A 19,786-nucleotide genomic window follows, 5' to 3' on the forward strand; every position below is an offset into this window, starting at 1 on the left:
AAAGAGATTTAAATAATTTTCAGATGTATGTGGTATGAAAATATATATAATCTTTATAAGATATGTTCAAACTTGGCACAGGTTAATCTAGATTTCTGTACTGGAAGTTGTGGGCCAGAGCAACAAAAGGCACATACGTCCTCAAAGATGGTTCAAAGTCAGCCATTCAAGGAAAGTCCTAGTCAAGCCCAGCAGACCTGGATTTCTTCATCTAGAGCACATAGATCTTGCCAAGGTATTTGGCAAACTTTAGAAATGAGATCAAGCCCTTCTATTCTCAGTTCTCAAAACAACACTAAACAAGGTAAGCAAGCTGTGCAAAGTAATTTGACTAATCTAGAAGAAAACTAGTAGTGGATTCTGCCACATTCCACTAATTATTTTTACATAAGTGCTACTGGTGTTACAGTCCTGTGTTCAGAATTTAATGGTCTAATGAGTTACTTTAAGGTACTTTTCTCTTGTCACCTGAATTGTCCAACAATTAAGGCAAATGCCAGTACAGCTCACTGGTGTTAATGACATTGTTACAAACACTTCTCATGCTTCTCTGCTTTTATTAAATACTAGTTGAAAATGCAAATACCGCTCTGTCTTGACATAGTCTGAACTTTATTTGGGACACACATGAAAGCATCTGTCTGAGAATTGCACTGTTCACTTGTTGCTAAGTGACTGTTAGATCAAATTGTAATTTGACAAATCCTTACTTAATAATTATTTTTGTGAAAGCTTAATAGCCATAATACTACTTAGCGTGCTAAGACCTAATGGCTAAAAATGTAGGATCAAGAATGTAGCGTGGTATATGCTGTGGGCACACAGTGAACTAGTGATTGTTATTTGCTAGTATTTTATAGTCGACTGCAACACGTTAGAACACAAAAACAAACAACAGAAAACACACACACAAATCCTTACATGTGAGACAGAATCCTGACCTTACATGTCAGACTTACTAGGATTTGGATGAGAGGAGAAAGTAAAACCTAGGCACTACACTGAAAGATTGAAAATAATCAGTGTTATACTGTGGCCAAAACTGTGCGTTCTTGGAAATTTTAGCAGGAGTGCCATTTCTAAGGTATGGGCAGCAAAGTATAGCCTCTTCACATGCAAATTATAAAGGAACATTATAAAGGGTAGTCATTATGTTGAGCACGGTATTGCAGATGAATGTTATGTGTGTCTCCATAACTGTTAACCTGTTCATGAACTAATCCTTTCTTGGAAAAACTTTGGAAAACTGTTTTAACCTTTGCCATGGATGGGACTAAACATAATGGCCTTAACTTATAATACTGGAGAAAATTTAGGGATTCACTGAACCACCCTTAGTGTCAGAAAAGAATGAAAAGTAAGTAATACCTAAAAGGGCTTTCCAAGTGAAAAATGGATTATAAACATAGTACCTTGCTGTTGTGACAGGGACAAACTAATGTGCATTGACAGACCTGTAGGACTAGAGTGGATGTAGTACTGAGAGTCATTTGTGTGCTGGTTTTGTGGGGCTGGGACTGAAATAGGAAGATTATTTCAGGTCAGGCTTATATTGACAGGATAAGGATGTCTTTGAAACATTATTGATAGTGCCATGCAGTTTCATGCTGCTGTGTGCGTGATGCAACACAATTGGCAGCCTTACAAGGACATCAGTTTCTTAACGTCTAGAAATTTCCAGCCACCATTGCAAAACTTACTGTAGATTTTTGGGGATCTAGAGAATAACAAAAGGAAAAGATGTCACTCCCAACACAAAACAAGTGAAACATCAATAAGGGATAACATTTTGCATGAGAACAACCTGAATTTGATGTCTGCATCCTGATTTACCCTAAGAATGCTTGATAGCAGAACTTACTCGTTACATGCAGACCCTGAAACACTGCATTGCAAGAACAGGACTTAAACAACATACGATTTTTTTTAAGCTTTCTCCTCTAGGAAATCATCCAAATAGTATTCTTAGCTCTACTAGAGCGAATTGTACATTTTAGAAAACAAGATTATGAAAACAAAATCTTTCTTTTTTGGAAGCATGTCACCCTGTCTTCAGAACCAAATATATAAAATTTTCAAGGAGTTCTGCTTCTTCTTTTAACAGAGGCTTACATTATTCATGCTGGTCTTCATTGTTTAAAGCCACTCACTTGAATTTAGTATATCCATCAAACACATTGTTACGGTGAATAGAACCATCATTGAGATAAAGCAACTTCATAGTTGCCTTTCAGATACAAGTGATGCACACACAGGCTTGAAAGCTCAGGAGTAGAAGATGAGTTGGAACAAAGACAAGCAAGTTAGTTTGCTTATTTAAACGTCTATTTTGCAAGTTCAGTGCTGTACAGATCTGTCATACCAATAGCTATATTTTATGGGCATTTCTGGTGAAGCAGCAATGTATACAGTGTGAGAATTATTTTCTGATCTTCTGATCTTTCTGATCCTGTTGAACAGCTTCGTTCAGTTATTTTTCATATATAAAACAACCTGTTGGGACTTAAAATGGCTGGCATGTCAGATAAGCCCTGTAATTTGCTGTATTTCCAGTATATGACTGGATATATTTATCAGTGTGAATGACATATATGTTAATGCTGAGTTACTAAATGGACTGTTCCATACTTTGTTCATTTCACAATCAAATTGAGCCTGTGGAAACTTTGAAGCAAGTCAGAAAGCTAAGAAATATTTTGATTTTCTCTCTCTTTATCTGCTATTTTGTAGTTTGTACTGTAGGAATAACATGAATTAAATATTTCTGTTTGTGTTAATTCTGCAGGCAAATAGAAATAAGGGTTTTAGAAAGGAGTACAGGCTCCTTGTTCAGGTGATCCTGCAACAGGAGTTGATGGGTACAAACTGATTAAAAACACCAGTGTTGTGTACATACTGTACTAGTAAGGAGTACACTTCATTTCTTTCCTTCTCTTATGTTATGTCCCTGAGAGCAGGTGGGAAACATTGGTCTTCCATAACTTATGTATCTTGAATGCTGATGACAGTCCATCCTCAAAGGAAAGTTGCTTGTCAGAAAAGCTGTGTGCTTGCCTCTCAAAATCATGACACGTACAGTAGTGTGATAAGGGTTAGGGATAGCTCCTGTACAAGCTGCAAGATTTCTCTATTCACATGTGGGCTGTAGGGTCTTTTTTAATTTTCAAATATTTGTTAGGTAGGAGGAGAGAAACTTTGTAAAACATTTTAAAAACTGTTTTTTTTTTTTTTCCTTCAAGTTTAGTTTAATACCAATTTTACTTGCTATTGTGGACAGTTAGTAGTTAATCTGGAAACAAAGGCAAACATTACTTATTATTCAGCTGTAAGATCCCATTTAGAGTGAAGTCAGTACTGTGGGAGGTGCTTTGTGTTACCATGTGAAATGCTCCTGATCATTTAGGTTTCTTTGGGTCAGCAGAGGCTGGGGTCAGTGCAGAAGAAATATGAGCATAAGGCAAGTTATGCCTGCACTTAGATTGTCCCCACTTACTTTATGTGCTTTTGGAGCAAATGAAATTTTGTATTTTCCATGTCAGAGTAGAGCTCCAGTTCTAGTGGATGGTCCCACTGTACGTTTTGAGAAACTCCACGTCCACAGCTATCCATAACTGTGGTCCTGGGATGTTTAGTTGAGTTTACATTGTATCCTAACAAAACAAACAAACAAAAATTAAGATGTTTTGAAGCAAAGTAACTTTTCTGGTTTACTACTTGAACTTGGATACAGGAGTTTCTTTTGCTATAATTCTTATTGTTGCTGTTACTTGCAAAACGTTGTGATCTGAAATTCTACACTTTATGGATCAAAAGTTATCTTAAGTGTTTCCACACTAGACAGAATTTCAACAGCTTTGACATCACTGACAGTTCTAAGAGCAATCCATGTGGGTAAAAAGCTGGCCAGAGAAAGAATCTGGTAAAATATTAACAAACAGAAAGAGAGCTCTGGCTCTGGCTTCAGTTTACCCCTTAATCAGGGAAAGACTCATGATTTCTTTTCTATGTTACATAAAACTTCTCATCTTTGAAGTGCTTCACAAATATTAACTAATCCACTAGTTACACTTTCTTCAATTAAATGTTCTTCTTCTGAATAGGAACTTGTTTGAGTTGGTGTTCCTTCTGAGGCACTGTTAGCCATAAGCAAATATCTAGTGAAAAGTTTTTGAACGAAATTTTCCATTTGGGGAAACTTCTATTTGCTCAAGCAACATGTCTGCCTGTATCTTTCTAGTTCTAGAAAAAAGAAATCAATATTAATATTAATCTCTCTCTGTAGTTAACATAAATCAAATAGAAGATATGTTAAGCATTTACACAGACTAAATTTTAGGCTCATTTTCAAAAACAATTTAGGCTGTTAACTATGTTCTCACTAGTTCTTGTTGACAAGGTCACTTCTGAAAATGAGTTATAGGCTTATAAGTTAGGTATGCCTTTTCATTGTTTGTTTGTTTGTTTGTGGAAACCAAGATATTACATTTAAATGTCACCCCACTGCACATATTCATGATGATTTTATTCACGGTCCTTTGGACATGAACAGTCCCAAGCAGAACCAGTAATATATGGCGGTCCTTATTAAGAGTTTGCTAAGGATATTTTATTTCACATAGCATTTCGAATTCTGGGGTATTGGTTCTTTTACTTTTTGTAGATATAACCTTGCCAATTTGCAGTTTAGTTTGTTTAAATTTCTGTATTAATATGGATTTTTTCCAGCCCAAGGCTTTTCAATAGCCATCCATATAAAAAGCTTTTGTTCTATGTTGTTGTTCCAAATACCTAAGTAGCTTTTACTAGTTGCAACATGTCTAATATCAAGAGACAAGCATAGAGAAAACTTCAGAGAAAGGAGCGCATGTGATGGATACATTGGTGCTCGGCTGCTTTGCCTTTGGATCTATAGGATTAGGGCCTCCCACTTTGTCTGAAAGTCATGCCCTTGGTTGAATTCAAAGGGCCCTTCAAAACTGCCAAAATCTTTCATAAGCAGACCATCAGTAAGCAGTGTTGACTATGTGATGTTTATGGATCTGCTCATTGCTGTTATTTAGACCACAAAAGACAATGAGTCTCATTTTGCTATGGCTCCTGTTCAATTAAAATAATCTTTGAAGCTGTATCTGTGACTTTTCAAACACTGCCTCCTGCACTGTGATAAAGCATTGATGTTTTCATGAAATTCTGCTCCTTATATGACCCATGCTAGACGTCTAAGGTAATGCACTATAATGATTCGAGTCCTTTTTTCCAGAGGCAAATATACCCAAACGGTTTCCAAGCTTCAATTCTCTTTGTCTCCTACATGTGTAGGTAGCCACTAGATGGCAAGCTGTACAACATTTCATATTGATGGCACAAGAGCACACTGTGCTTTTGCCACCTGTAGTAACAAATGGCACCAAGCCAACCCAGCATAGATATTGCACACTCTTAAATGAACAACTGGTTCAGTCTAAGCCTGAACACAAGAATGATTTCGAAGTGTCATGTTTTGACATTTGCCACGGTGTCATGTTTTGCATAGAGCTATAAACCCTCCATAGATAAGTATTCTTGAATCATGGAATGAATTATTTCCTTCCATGTAGAATTTGGTTTGCACTTTCTTCTATGTTCTGTTGACTATGGGAATTTACCTTCTCCTGCGAATAACCTATCTTTGTCAATTTTTGTACCTCTCATTCTTGCTCTGTGATTGGATAGTACTTAGCACTGAAGCCTGGCAAGCTTGAAAAAATTCAACTACAGAATGCTGTATTGTGTATTATCACAAGTACATTATGCCTACTTCTGCTGTCTGCTTTTGGCTCTGTTTAGAAAATCTGAAGTTAAAATCTCAGTGCACTGAAAAATAAGGATTAAGTGGCTGGAGCCTAGCACCTGTAAGCATTGCTTATACCTTACAATGACTACTGTGACTGACCAATTCCACTTATCTTACCTAATGAAACCTGTGATAAGGCTGCAGTTGATTTAGTTGGAGATAGTTGTTTTCAGACAATTATGAGAGACTGGAGAACAGACTTCCATTGGTATTAAGACCAATCTTCCTGTTTCCCAAGCAAAGAAAGTACTTTTTGAGTTAGCCCACTCTACTACACAGAAATATTTTAGACAAAGAAAACAAGGATTTCCCCAGCGAATGCCTTCCTGTGTGAAAAAGATTGAGAGAATTAAAAAAAAAAAAAAAGGGTGGGGGCAAACAAACCCACATGATTGTGGTAGTAATGCAGCTTTGTCAAGCCCACAGAACTGCTCTTGAGCCTTTTAGATCATGCTTCTCCTAACACAGCTCTCATCTCCTGGTGGTTTCTTGAAAGAGATCAAACTATTGCAGCCAACTACTTTAACACCATTTCACAATATGGGAATAGGTAAGTCTAACTTTGTATTGTGTTATTCAGTGTGCAGGTACTGTGTGTTCTCTCACAGTGGAGAGAAGAATAAGCTTGTAAAATGTGATGTTTAAAAACAGCTGAACAGATAGTGCTTGAATTGAACGGTTTCATGGATCTTCCAACTGTCTTCCTTTCTTCTCTGTCAAGTAGTCTGATGCTTATGAAAACTAAACAGGTACAGATAAGCAAGGATTGAGCAGGAGATGCTGACATATACCATCCATATGGCAGGCCTTAATAGACAGTTCCGTGTCCCCTATGTTAGCTACTATAAAAATGGCTTTCTAGCCTGATGTAAGATTTTGACAATGTGCCACTGTGGCAGCTGTGTGTTTAAAGGAAAAGTGTAAACCAGTTCTTTTCAGTTCTCCAGTCTTTGATTAAATGTAAACATAAGCACAATGTTTTATTTATTTATTATCTATTTATTTACTTATTTGAGCGTTGGAATTTGAAGTTACATGTTCAAGTGAGCAATCTGAAGAATCTCAGCAAAATATCAAAGCCAAGGATAAACTTGAAATGCCAGCTGCAGATTTGACGGTCAGAGGCACCAAGCTGGAAGTTCAGCAGAAGTTAAAATCCAGGATTTTATCTTGTACTTATCCCATAAAACAAAAAATCTCTTCTAACATGTCAAAAATCCGCAACTATAATATTAAAGACTGATTTCTCTGTTGGCAGCAAGTTTCAGTCCATGCTTGCTATTAATTTACATTAAAAGAATATAAATTAGATCTAAATATTACTTTGATGTTCGTTTTTATATGTCAAATTGGGATGTTTGAGGCCAGAAAAGAAATACTGTTCCCAGTTTCTTGAGAAAGGGTTAATCTGTGTACATGGTGAGATTACAGTCTTCAGTGTTAATACGCATTTATTTTAATTATATGTTAAATATCGCTTGCATCATGGATTTAGAAATGCCCAGTTAATACATATGTAAATCTTTGTGCCGCTAGGCAGGGCTTGCAGGTCTTTAGCAAATATTTTGTTGAGAAACTGTAGATGCGATTTAAACTTAGAAGTGGGATGTGTCAACCCACTTGTTTTCTTATAATTAACAATGCAACCGTTAATCCCGTGCAGCTATCTTTCAACTTGAAAGAAAGGGTTTTGAAAAGATCACACATTAATCTATATTGTTTGTCATCTTCTACAGTTCTTTCCACTTGTTCAGGGAGCACGAGAGAGTATAAAATTGAACTTCTATCATCACGCTACTAATAATATTTTTGTTAAACTACCTAAAGTGTAAAGCAATGAAAAACTCTTAGAATTTTGCAGAAGTATTGTAAGAAATAAGTCTTACAACAGGTGAAACTAAAAGAAAACTTGAGTGGGTTGTGATGTAATGAGGGATATCTATGTAGTAATGAACATTCCGGGATGTTTAGAAAACAAAACACAACAACAACAACAAAAACTCATTTTGTACTCAAAGAGTGGCCACGTACTGGAACAGATTGGCCAGAGAGGAGGTTATGGAGTCTCCATCCATGGAGATACTCAAATCCAAACTGGATGTGGTCCTGGGCAATCTGTTCCAGATGACCCTACTTGAGTAGGGGGACAGGAACTGGTCATCACAAGAGGTCCCTTCCAAACTCTGTGATTCTGTGAGTGGTGTTGTTGAAGTAAATAATACTTCTCAGTTGCTGGTAAAAAAAAAAAAAAAAAAAAAAAAAAAAAAAAAAAAAAGTGAAGTCTGAACAGGATTAATGAAGGAAGAGAGCTACTACCTGTAAGTGGCCCCCGCCCCCCCCCCCTCCCTTTTTTAATCTCTTTTGTAGTATTTTTTTAAGTGCTGCTTTCCTGGTACTGTTTGCAAACAGACTCTCTCTTTGGCATCTGACAATATGTTAGTAACCACTTTGAGAACATCTTGAGTAATTGTTTTTCTACTTCCTGTTGATAATATTTTGCTTTAGAACAAAGGTGCTATGATATTAAAGTTAAATGCTAAATCTGCAATTAAATTTCACTGGGATGTTACCAAGCCAATATGAGGCCTGAGAGACCTTGTGAGCTTTTTTTCTGAGCCATTTAATTGCTTGAAAATCCTGTCATTGGATTCAATATTTAACATTGTTCGTGAGCTGGAAAAACATGATGCATTCCCTTGAACCAGGCCCTGAATAAGCTCTTTTTGTAGCTCAAAGCAGTGATTTCTAACAAGTACAGGAATTTTGGCTCAGATCACACCACAGTTACAGCTCTCATTGGTTATTTCTAGAGCACAATGTGTAAATTTCAGTTTTTAATAGCTGCAAGTTATCCTGTGAATTATTACTTTATTTCAAATTTCATATTTTTAATTGAAATGTGGAGATGCAAATATTTTAATGCTATGAAATTCTGTGCATTTGCAATTGGCATTAAAAGCAGTGTGCCATTAGGGGGGAAAAAAAAAAGTAGTTTGATTCATAATCTTTGTAACGCTGCATCTGAGACTGGAAAACATTACTCTTTATTTCCTACATTGTTGAGATAATCTCATGGGCTGCAGACTTCGGAAATGCCTTTGCAGTTTTCTTTGTGGATATTTATTTGTGGGGTTTTTGTTGTTTGTTTCTTTTACAGTGCTGTTTTTCTTCCCCAGTATGTCACCTGGCATGCCTGGTCCTGCAGATCACTTGCCAAGAAGGCAAATTTAATTTATTCAGTTTCCCTGAGAAACAGATTTTTCTCTTGATTTTTTTAAAATCTTTTTCCTTGTGATAGGGGGGGAAAAAAAAAAAAAAAAAAAAAAGGAAGAGTTCAATCATTATACATTTTTAGAAGAATGTGGCATGTAAGTATGCTGAAAATTTACAAAACACGAATAATAACAAATAACATGGACTTATTGCTTGGATCTTGTGGGGAGGTTGAACTGTGTCCTAAATAGAGGACGAGAATTCTTATTACTTTTTACTATGACCAAAATATTTAACTAACTGGACATTAATTCTTAAAAACAGATGAGAACGAAGGGTGATGAGGTAGTAGTGTGGATGCAATTGAATTGTACAAAGAAAGGAGAACCTATAAAAAATAAATTCAGCAGATCAGAGTTCTGAAAAAATAAAACTCTGAGCAAATTTCTCATTGTTATCAAAGGGTTGAAAAACTGTATCGTATTGAGGAAGGTGTGGATAAAGGCAAAAGTTCTGCTGACAGAAGGTTGTAGTCCAGCTCTATTTAAGTGGTGACAGCAGTGGAAAGCGTGAACAGAAACAGGACTTCTGACTGAAACATTCTCTACACGCAGAGAGAAGGGGGATGCTTCCTGCATTTTAGCCTTTGGGCCCGTAGTTGCCGACCAAAAAGCAGAACGGCCTTTTTGTGTTGTAGGTGATACAGAACAACATCCTATTTTTTTTTTACTGCTGCAATTGAAGCAGTACAAGTTATGGAGGAAGTGGACAAAAGGTGGCTGCACACAGAGCCAACTTTCCCCTTTTGCATTTTTGGAAAGGTAGGTGAACCACTGACTGGCTTCTGGCGCACGAGGGGAGCGGGTTTTCGGCGCCTGTGGGTAGCCCCCCCCCCCCCCCCCCACCACCACCTTGGACCGGGCACGGGCCAGCGCATCCCTGGCCGGCGTGCCCGCCGCCCTCTGGTAACCCCGGGACCGCGCTCCGCCGGGGTGAACGACCGCTGCCGCCGGCGTGTGGCGGGTGCTGCTCGCGACGCCGGCGGCCTCGGCCGTCCCCTCAACAGTCACCACATCGCCTTATCGCCTAGCAACACCCCTACGGGGCACGCCATTGGCAGGGCCGCGCCCCCGCCCACACGCCCCCGCCTCCGGATTGGGTGCCGGCCCGGGACTGCGCGTCCAGCCGCGCGCCCCTTCTCTTTGTGCGCTGTCGGGTGCGCGGGCGATCCGTGGCCCGGCGCCCGCCCGGCTTCAGCGCGTCCTGCCGAGCTGCTGGCGCAGTAGTACACCCAACCACAGTGTGCACATCCGCGGGAAGGGGGGACAGGGACACAGAGAGGCCTGGGCCGGCGGTCGCTGCGATAGGCTCGGGCAAGGCCAGGCGCCGCTCGCAGAGCCCGGCCTTCCACGGTCTCCAGGGCGGGGCGCAGGAGCTTGGCCCAGTGCCGCGGGCACGGGGGCCCGACCGGCTCCGCCCCGGCCTGCCCAGGACCCCCTCCTCCTGTGGAACGGCTCTGGCGGGCAGGGGTTGGCATCAGCCCCGGGGCCGGCTCAGGGCGGCCCTGCCCCAGCTCTCATTGGACTGCGGCGAGGAGTAAACTGTCAGCCCATGTGGCGTGGCCGCCAGAGGTGGCGGCTGCTTAAATAGCGGTGGGAGCTAGAGGGAGACAGTGAGGAGAGCGCGGAGCATCGGAGGTACGCAGCCCGGCACCGGCCGCCGCAGCGCCCGAGTCCGCCTGAAGAGCCTGCCCCGCAGCAGCCCGGTCCGGCGCTGAGCTGACTACAGGGTCCTCTCGGCACGAAGCTTTCTGCACCTGTGCAGGTACCGGTGGCACAGCGGATGCGGAACGGCTGGGAGAGCGGCGGCCTCCGCTCCCGCCTCCGCGGGCTACTGCGCCAGGCAGCCGCACCGGGATCGTTCCGCCCGGTCCCCTGCGCCGCGCGGAGTCGGATGGCCGCTTCTGATGGCTGGGGCCCGCGGGCTCGGCCCGCGCGACGAGAAGGTTCCGTGCGCCGGCGCCCTACCCGCCGCGCCTAGATGCTCGTGCTGCCCGTACCCGCCGCAGGCCTCTCTCCCAGGGCCCAACGCGGTCGCTCTGAGGAGACTCCTCGCCAGTCGGTGGGGGGCTAGCGATCCGCATCCTCCCGCTGGCGAGGCGGAGCGGAGAGAGGCTGCAGCGCTGCATTGTGGTGCCGGCGCTCGGCCATCTTGGCGGCGGGCGGGGACCCCTCGCCGCCGAGCCGGCACGGGCAGGCTCTGTGGGTGCAGGGCCGCGCGTGGCGCGGGCCGGTGCACGGGCAGGGGCACCGCCGCCTGCAGCCTTCGGGTGCCCGTCGGCAGGAGCCTTTCTGCGTTCCCCCGAGCATCGGCGCGTCCGCGCCCCAGCCGTGGCGGCAGGGCTCCGCGGGGCGGCTCAGCGGGTTCCGAGGGGCCGCGCCCGGCGCCCGCCGCGGGGCTGGGCGGCAGCGGCGGCCCAGATCGTGCGAGGATCGAGCGGCCGGGCACATCGGGCCGTCTCGGGCGGGCCGCCGGGGCTAAACGGACTGCTCCGTCCTGGCAGAAGGATGGCGGCTCCTCCGTCACCCGCGATGTTCCGAGTTGGCCTAACAGCACGAGTGTAGCAAGCTGAGGAACCTTGGGAGTGAAGAGATTAGCGTTTGCACGCCCTAAAGGTGGCTTGTTGATACGTACGGGGAAACGTTCTCAAAAAAGGTGCAGCACATGCTGCTAAGCCTCTGCTTCTATGTAAACCGGCTGCTCGCGTGTAATAACTCATTCATTGTACACCAGTCTGGTTTGGATGATGTGATTGTCAGGAAAACAATCGTGGTCTTCTCTTCTGCTGTTCTTGCTCCTATTGGTTTTCTTTCTACGTTCTTGTCTGGCATAAGGTTCTTGAAGGTACAAAACCCCTTTTTTCCTAGCTAAAAGCTTTATTATGGCTTTATTATATTACAAGATCAAAATTATTAAAGCTTTAATTATTAAAGCTTATTTAAATTATTAAAACTTCATTAAATTGAAACAGGCTGTGTTAAAGCAGTTTACATTAGCTTGCATAGTCCTTCAGAAAGCAGCGTCAGGGGCTTTGGAGCATGTCTTGACTTTAAAATCAAAAGTAAAAATCAAAAAACTCCCTTGAACAAAGGATTCACCTTTTCCTGCAGCTTGTATGCTTCTTGAAATGAACTGAAAATAACAGTGCAACTTGAAAGGCTGCATTTAGTGGATGAATTTAGAAGACAAAGTCCCTACAGGGAGGGCAGTTATGAACAGATTTTTTTTTTTAAGATATAGTGATACTGGGGGCATTAGTTGGTATAAATCATTTGGAAATCAACAGAGCTGTGTTAATTCCATGAGTAATCTAACCTACCTTTCCCACCTAACTCTGAACCAGATAGTGTTTCCTGCCAAGAAATATGTTTTTAAATACAAAACCCCACTACCGCTTTCCATTTGTCTTGTGGTCAGTGGGACAGATCCAGCCTTGAGACAGAAAGACATAGTTAAAAGGTCTTTGTTAAACTGGAGCTATAGTGCATAGACTGAGAGTAGCCAAGTGCTTTCAAAAATGAAAAGCAGCCTCTGTTTGCTTCTATTTTGTAGAGAATTTTTTTGAAGCAGACATTATAGCTCTCTGCAAATGAAGTTTCTATGGGATGGCAGTTTGAAGTGTAAATTTTAGAAATGATAATCAGAGATTAAGAAACATGGGTTATGATGTAGTCAGATTTACAAGCTAAGAAAACATACCCTTTGTCAATATCTGTCCTGAAGAAGGCTATAGAGGTGTCATGGATGTTTCATTTTAAGGTGAGGGGAGCTCCAAAACAGATCAAGATTTGGACTGCGTAGAACTAGTAATAGAGACTTGAGTATGAGGAGTCTGTCCATGGTACCTACCATGATGACAGCCATCAAAATAACAGTTAATAAATACAAGTGATACGTTCCTGTCTAGTAAAGAGAACAACACCAGGCAGAACAGGGTTTGGTTTGGTTGTTTCTTTTTTTTTTTTTTTCCCCTGCTGTTTCTTTGCACTTTATTCTTTGCTCCCAGCCCCCATTTGTATTATAAATATACTTTAGGTGGTCATAGGTACAGCAGAATAAGAAAACTATTCTCTTTGGGGGTTGGCAAGTCAGATATGAGTGGGACAACAAAATTAAGTTCCTCTTTAATTCCTGCTTTAAAAGCATATAATCTCAGTAGGCACAGAGAAAACAAAGTTGTACAGCTCATGTGGTTGATTAAAAAACAGTGATCAACATTTTTCTTCTTGATCCATTATTGGCACTAGATGAGCGGGGCACTGAAAATCATCTTTTGTTAAATGCATTGGAGAGCAGTAGTTAAGCTTACAAGTTTGTTAATAGCAGTAGGCTGTGATGATATCAGTAGGTATCCAATACATAGAGAGCAAGGTTATGAAGGCGTTAAGATGATTGGAGAAAAGAGCTGACATCAATAAACAAACCAACCTTGTCAAGTGGCTAATGTGGGAGGTAGATAACCAGAACACAAGTATAAAATTATGAAAGTGATTACTAGTCAATAACACCAGAAGGGATTGTTAGTTATTACTAGTCTCAGTGAGTCAGCAAAGGAATATCATTGCAAAAAAATATTGTGTAAATCCATTGAGGTAGTAGTTCATGCTTAATGAGGTGTCTATCAGACTGGTATGTTGAGGGTTTTGGTGTCTTTTGGTTATTCTTTTGTCTTCTTTCCCCTGCCTGGGTAAAAAGTCAATCTGTCTATGAAGAATCTACATAATTCTATTAAAACAAAGCCATCAGGCAAAGAGAGGAAAAAGAATGTTATATGTTTGGTTGTATCCAACAAAACACAGCCTTAAGAAATTGGCATTCTTTATCTTTTTTTGGTCTCTTTTTTTGACCTGTTACATTTGTCCATCTTGCCCATCAGATATAATTGGAACAATTTCTTACATTTATTTGCTGTACTCCAATCTCCTTTAAAATTGCTGTGGAAATAATTTTCTTTCCTGGTGCCATGTCATACACTTCAAAAACTGTCAATGTACTGTGTATAGTCTAAAAGTGCTCTACAAAGAAGAGTGAGTCTGTAGTATACTAACATACTATACTGTACCATTTGGGGACAACATCCATAAACTTTGAAATAGCCTACCTGTATATTAGCTGTCAATGAAGACCAAAGATATCGTTGGTAGCTGTAATGTTTACTTTAATCACTGTTTAATTAGAGTACTTAATATTAATGATTTCTACTTTTCCAACTCTTCTTTTCCCTAGTAAATCACCTGTACTGTCTGCCACTAGGTCCATAATTCGTTATTTTTGATATAGGCATCCAGAGCCCTTCATGTCAAGCCTAAACCTTTCCAGTTCTTTGTGTATATAAATCCTTAAGTTGTGGCTCTTATTACCCATTTACCCAGCTAAAATTAACTTCTTGGCTTTTGTTCTTGTACATTTTGATTACCACAGTGTCTTTCTGCCTTTGACACAGTCTTGCTCAACTGCAGTCATAACTTGTTGGCAAAAATTGCTTTGCTGATAAATACCATTTCTTCACTGTCTCAGAATAACATTTTGTCAAGGTTGGCCATACCTGGATGGAGTTTTCCTGATACTCCAGTGAAAGGGAAGGGACAATCCCAGAAGAGCAGTTTCAGTCTCCTGAAATACAAACAATATTTATTTCCTTGCATATCATCACCCAAAGAGCTGAGGCATAAAATTGAAAATTAATCACATTATAATTTTGCATGGCTCTTGTGTGCTTGGATTGTAAGCTCCATGCCTAAGATCCAGTTATTTCTCTGCCCCCAGCACAGAACTGCTGCAAGTGTAGCAGAGCTACGGTCCTTGATGGGTTTTCCAGGTACAGTGGTGACACCAATAGTAAAATTGACTTGCTAGACCTTTGTGAGTGGAAAAACTGAGAAGCTTCTCTTTAGAGCAAAATAGACTGGGCATATTACTACCGACTTCAATTTTGGGGTGTAGTTTCTCAGTAAAGCCCTCACCATGTTCCTTCTTAAATGAATACTGAGAGTGGAATGGAAGTTCTGTTGTCTGAAGTATTTAACTAAAGACTGAGAAATCCAAAATGTCCTTTTGGGAGCACTTCTGGTTTTGCTCCCAGAAAGGATGGAGTGGATGAGGTAATCATCTCTTCTACCTCAGAGTGTTACACGTTGCATAATTCCATGGTTACTCCACAGATCTGAATGGAGATAACTGCTGAAGGAAAGAGGAGTAAAAGAGATCAGGCAACCTCTGTGGTGGTGTGTGTCGGCTGCTCTACACCTCTGTAAAAGCCTTGCAAACCAGGTGGCATTGCTTTCCTTCTGCCTCACCATGCAGTCACCTCTAAGTTACGTGAAGTTATTATGCCAGAGCAATGTGAGGATGGAAGAGAGGCCTATTGCTCAAAAACTATAAGAATTTCTAAAGAGACTGTAAAATATGTTCATAAGTTAAATGTCTTGGGTTGAAAAATCATCTGTGGAAGTGTTCATCTAAGAGTATCTGTTAATACTATTTTACAAGAGAGATGATCAAGCACAAACAGTACTTATGGGAAGTGCCAACATGGCACAATGGAGCATAATCTGTGCTGGAAGTCAAGCTTTAGGTCTTCCATTGCAAAGTTTTTCCTTCAAAGGAAGACTTATCTATTTAAACACTAATTTTTATTGTGATTTTTACTTGTTAAAAACCCCACACATTAGAGAATATTTTGCCTCTACTTACCAGAAGTATTATTTAAGGAGGTACTGTGAATGCTGATTATATCTTTTGTTCATGCAACCATGTCTATATAAATGGGTATCTTTTTTTTTTTTTTTTTTCCCTGTAACTTGCCCAGTATGGGTCTACTAATTATAATTTGAACTTAACTGGAACAACATCAGGTTAACTTGCCTTCCTTCTGCTTCATTAATATATTTTCAGAGTAATGCAAAATAATGTGAGTGTGTTGACTGTGTAATATGAGCTCTCATTTGGTGCTGCAATCTGTATAGATGGCTTGTCATGCTGTGTTGTATGGGATTGGGGTCTTAGAATGCAAATTTCTTGGGTCAATAGCTAGGGTTTTCCCTGATCTGAAATCTGTCTGTTCTGTCAACTCTTATTTTAAAGCACCCCCCTCTACCCCATGTACTCAATTGCTCTTTCCCAGTCCTCTAAGGTATTGCAGTGCAAGGTTCAGTGTTTTAAGAAATGCTTTATATGTAAAATTTACTTCTCATTTTGGGTATTTATAATAATGCTAAACTGTATTGCCATCTTCCTATGTTTTTTCTTCTGTGTGTGTTGGGGTGTGTGCATGGTTGTTTTTTTTTTGTTTTTTTTTTTTCCCTCCAACAAGCTTACTTATTATTGATTCTTAAGTTAGTATTTAACTTTGGAATGATTGTAGAACTCGTTTTGCTGCCTGTAAGGTTTGCCTTGTAATTATGTATTTTACTATATACATTTCATAATTTCTCCACCCACTTCTGCTCCAGCATGTTAATCTTTCTTCTCTGCTGACTTTAAAAAGAGGCATTGCCTTTGGTGGAGAGAGACCTGTTCATTTTCTAGCTGTCATATAGAAACTGGTGGTTTTCAAAGCCTGGCACTGCCTCAGCATCGGTTTTCTCGTCCCCATTGTCCCCACAAATCTTACAGTCTATTTGATTAGTTGGGATATCTTTTTGTAGTAAAGACTCCATGGGCTTTTTCTGTGTGGGTGTTTCTCATACAAATACAGTTGTCACAACATGTCAAGAAGGCAAGAGATGCATATATTCTCCTCTGTGTGAAACCTTACTAGTCTTACTGCTTTCTTGGATCTCAGCAACAGGGAGAAGTTAGGAGATGGAGGACGTGGTGATTGCAGGCATAGCAGGAAAGCTGCCAGAATCTGAGAACTTGCAAGAGTTTTGGGAGAACCTACTTAATGGAGTTGATATGGTCACAGAGGATGATCGGAGGTGGAAACCAGGTGAGTGCTTATTGCCTCTCCTTTTGGAGCTCTGAGCTTTTCAGAGGAATTATCCTACAAAAGGAAAAGGTTTATCAGATCAAAATCAGAGTTTTTGAATTCACTTCTGATACATCATCAAGAAATTCAGGAACAGAAGACTTCTACAGAGGTCTTAAGTAATGCATTTTATAGTCATGTCCTGCACAGTAGTAGCTAACAAATAATATGTATCTTCCAGGGAAAAGCACACTTAATGATAGAGCAGCTAAGTACTGTGAATCCTGGTAGCTGTGGAAATAAAACTGCTCTGTCATTTTTCTGGGTTCCGAAGTAGCAGAGGGACTCCAGTCCCATGATTTGTAGCTTTTTAGAATGTTCTTTTCTGTTTGATTATCCTTCTGAAATTTTTGGCCCATGTCTATCCAATCCAGGCTAGTGAATTGCAAAGGTGAAAAGTAGTTTTTGTTTTTCTTCTGACTGGAACCAACAATTCAGAGTCTGTGTGCTTGGCACAACTTTCCAAAGCACAAATGCTTATAACTACATAGATGCCTTTTGCTGCCATTTCCAGAACAGTCTTAAAAATCACAGTTGTTTTTGTTAATGCGGTGTTTTAATTTCCAAATAAGATTTAGAGAGATGAGTGGATAGGTGTTTGTGTAGCGCTCTGGATGCTGCAAGGGAAAAATAAGGTTTCACTTGTAATCGAGAATCAGCTGTGATCATTCTGTACTTTGTCTCATCTAGTAGCTGCTTCAAAACTGATGTAATCTGTGATACGGTGTTGATTTTTTCTTCTCAGGAATGTATGGGCTGCCCAAGAGAAATGGAAAGCTCAAGGACATAAGCAAGTTTGATGCCTCCTTTTTTGGGGTCCACCCCAAACAAGCTCATACAATGGATCCTCAGCTTCGCTTGCTGTTGGAAGTTTCTTATGAAGCTATTTTGGATGGAGGTAAGCAGGTGAATGACTGAAAAGGGAGAATTGTGGTGTATCGTTTTTGTGCAGCACGTGTAGACATGCACCTGTGTGATGAGATCACTAACAAGAAAGCTCACAGTAGAGAGGAGACCGAAGAACTGGTATGAGGGTTAGAGAAAACTGCTTTGTTCTGGAACTTGAACTAGGAAATCTACACACTGACTGCCAGAAAGTCTCTACTGGTTTGATACAGTGGAACCAATACTACGGAAACATTTAAACAGTCAACAGTACTAGAGCTTTTGTATGTTGGTGTCCCTACACTACTGCTCTACTGTGAAGTTCCATAACAGATGCCTTTGTTAAAGGCCCAGGGGATAATAGTAGTGCAAAGGGAAGATGACTCCATGAGAATTCTCATCCACGGTCTAAAAGAATGACAGATGACCTGCTGTATTCCTGTTTATTGGCAAGATCCAAGGAAAACTTGTGACCTTAGAGCTGCTACCATAGGAAGTTTGCCCAGGGAGTGTGCTTTCAGAAAGAGAAGCCTCCTTTCTCCATCACTGCCAGTGTCGAGAGCTTTTTAGGTACTTGCCCACAGAGCCAAAAAAATAATTCTTCATATTAATGAGTTTCATGTCTGAACATAAGGAGCACATGGAAAAAGTTGTAACCAGCTCGCTAGTTCTGACAGATTAACAATTGCTGAGCCTCAGTCTTAATAGTCTGCTTGTCTTCAGGACTCCTGCAGCACAGAGAAGAAACAGCAGATTGTTACAAGTTGAGATTGCCATGCAGTTTTTTGGAGGAGAGTTGTTTCTTGTGCTAGCTTATTGGCTTTTGTGCCAAAGATTTTTTTCTTTTCTTCCTCATACTCCAGATCTAGGCTTTGCATAAGAATGGATAGTCAAGTGCTCACATGACATTCCATGTGTTGCACTTTTAGCCCTTTGTCTGCTTCTTTTCTCTGCATTGGAAATCTGCTGTTAGCTTATCTGATCAGCATTTATAACTTTAATAGTTGTACACTTCTACACAAGACTCTATCAATACCCATCTAAGTCAAAAAAGCTGTCTTAGGGCGTGATTGTGACTCTGTTGTAATAAACAGGTCGAATAAACAGGAGCTCTGCAGAAGGCCTGTGATTGAAACGGGTAGAAAAGTAACTATGTGGGCTGAAGGTCTGCCAGAAATTGACATTAAGAAATTGTATTTCGTGAACTGGTACCATCTGTACCTGATACCTTACCAGTTTTCCCCTCATAATGAGTTCGTTTGCTGTAATCTGCTTTCCAATATTCCCATAGGCATTAATCCAGCTACCCTTCGTGGCACAGACACGGGTGTATGGGTTGGTGCAAGTGGGTCAGAAGCTGCTGAAGCCTTTAGCCAAGATCCAGAACAGCTTTTGGGATACAGTATGACTGGCTGCCAGCGTGCTATGTTCGCCAACAGGATTTCTTACTTCTTTGATTTTAAAGGTAAGTGTCCTCAGACCTGTCAGTGCTGATCAGTAATTGTAATTTCAGCATAGTTGTACCATGGTTGCTCTAAAGAAGTGGGGTGGATATCAGGTATTGACTCTTTGGGGATGAGAAAGTAGAATGCAGATGTTGTAAAGAGGCATGTGAGAAGCAAAAGCCGTGTTGTAACTCTGTGTTAAGACTCATTAGGAGGCTTTGTACTTCAGTTGTTGAAAATAGGCATAGCTGGCATTCGTATGAAAGATAATGATGCCAGGAGAAAAACTAATTGGAACGGGTAACTCTGAAAGAAGTAGGAGTGGTACAGGACTGGTATGATTAAAGGCATGATGGGAATTGCCTTGAAGAGCAGTAGACA

The 19,786-nt window shown here is 40.9% G+C and overlaps 2 protein-coding genes across 3 annotated transcripts in view; both read left to right on the top strand.

Moving 5' to 3' along the window:
- Positions 1-7,155, top strand: part of CCDC57 (coiled-coil domain containing 57) — a 31,123-nt gene extending 23,968 nt beyond the window's left edge. The window contains exons 9-10 of the mRNA XM_072025881.1: positions 82-304; positions 6,850-7,155. Coding sequence (XP_071881982.1) covers positions 82-304; positions 6,850-7,076 — 450 coding nt within the window. The 3' untranslated portion in view covers positions 7,077-7,155. The remainder of the gene's footprint in view (positions 1-81; positions 305-6,849) is intronic.
- Positions 7,156-10,640: 3,485 nt separating this feature from the next.
- FASN (fatty acid synthase) overlaps positions 10,641-19,786 on the top strand; it is a 45,563-nt gene continuing 36,417 nt past the window's right edge. The window contains exons 1-4 of one of the 2 annotated variants that reach the window (XM_027471234.3): positions 10,641-10,870; positions 16,890-17,036; positions 17,821-17,973; positions 19,252-19,425. In XM_027471234.3, coding sequence (XP_027327035.1) covers positions 16,910-17,036; positions 17,821-17,973; positions 19,252-19,425 — 454 coding nt within the window. In that variant the 5' untranslated portion in view covers positions 10,641-10,870; positions 16,890-16,909. 2 annotated transcript variants of the gene reach the window in all.

Source organism: Anas platyrhynchos, chromosome 19 (assembly GCF_047663525.1).
Source record: "Anas platyrhynchos isolate ZD024472 breed Pekin duck chromosome 19, IASCAAS_PekinDuck_T2T, whole genome shotgun sequence".
Lineage (NCBI taxonomy): Eukaryota > Metazoa > Chordata > Aves > Anseriformes > Anatidae > Anas > Anas platyrhynchos.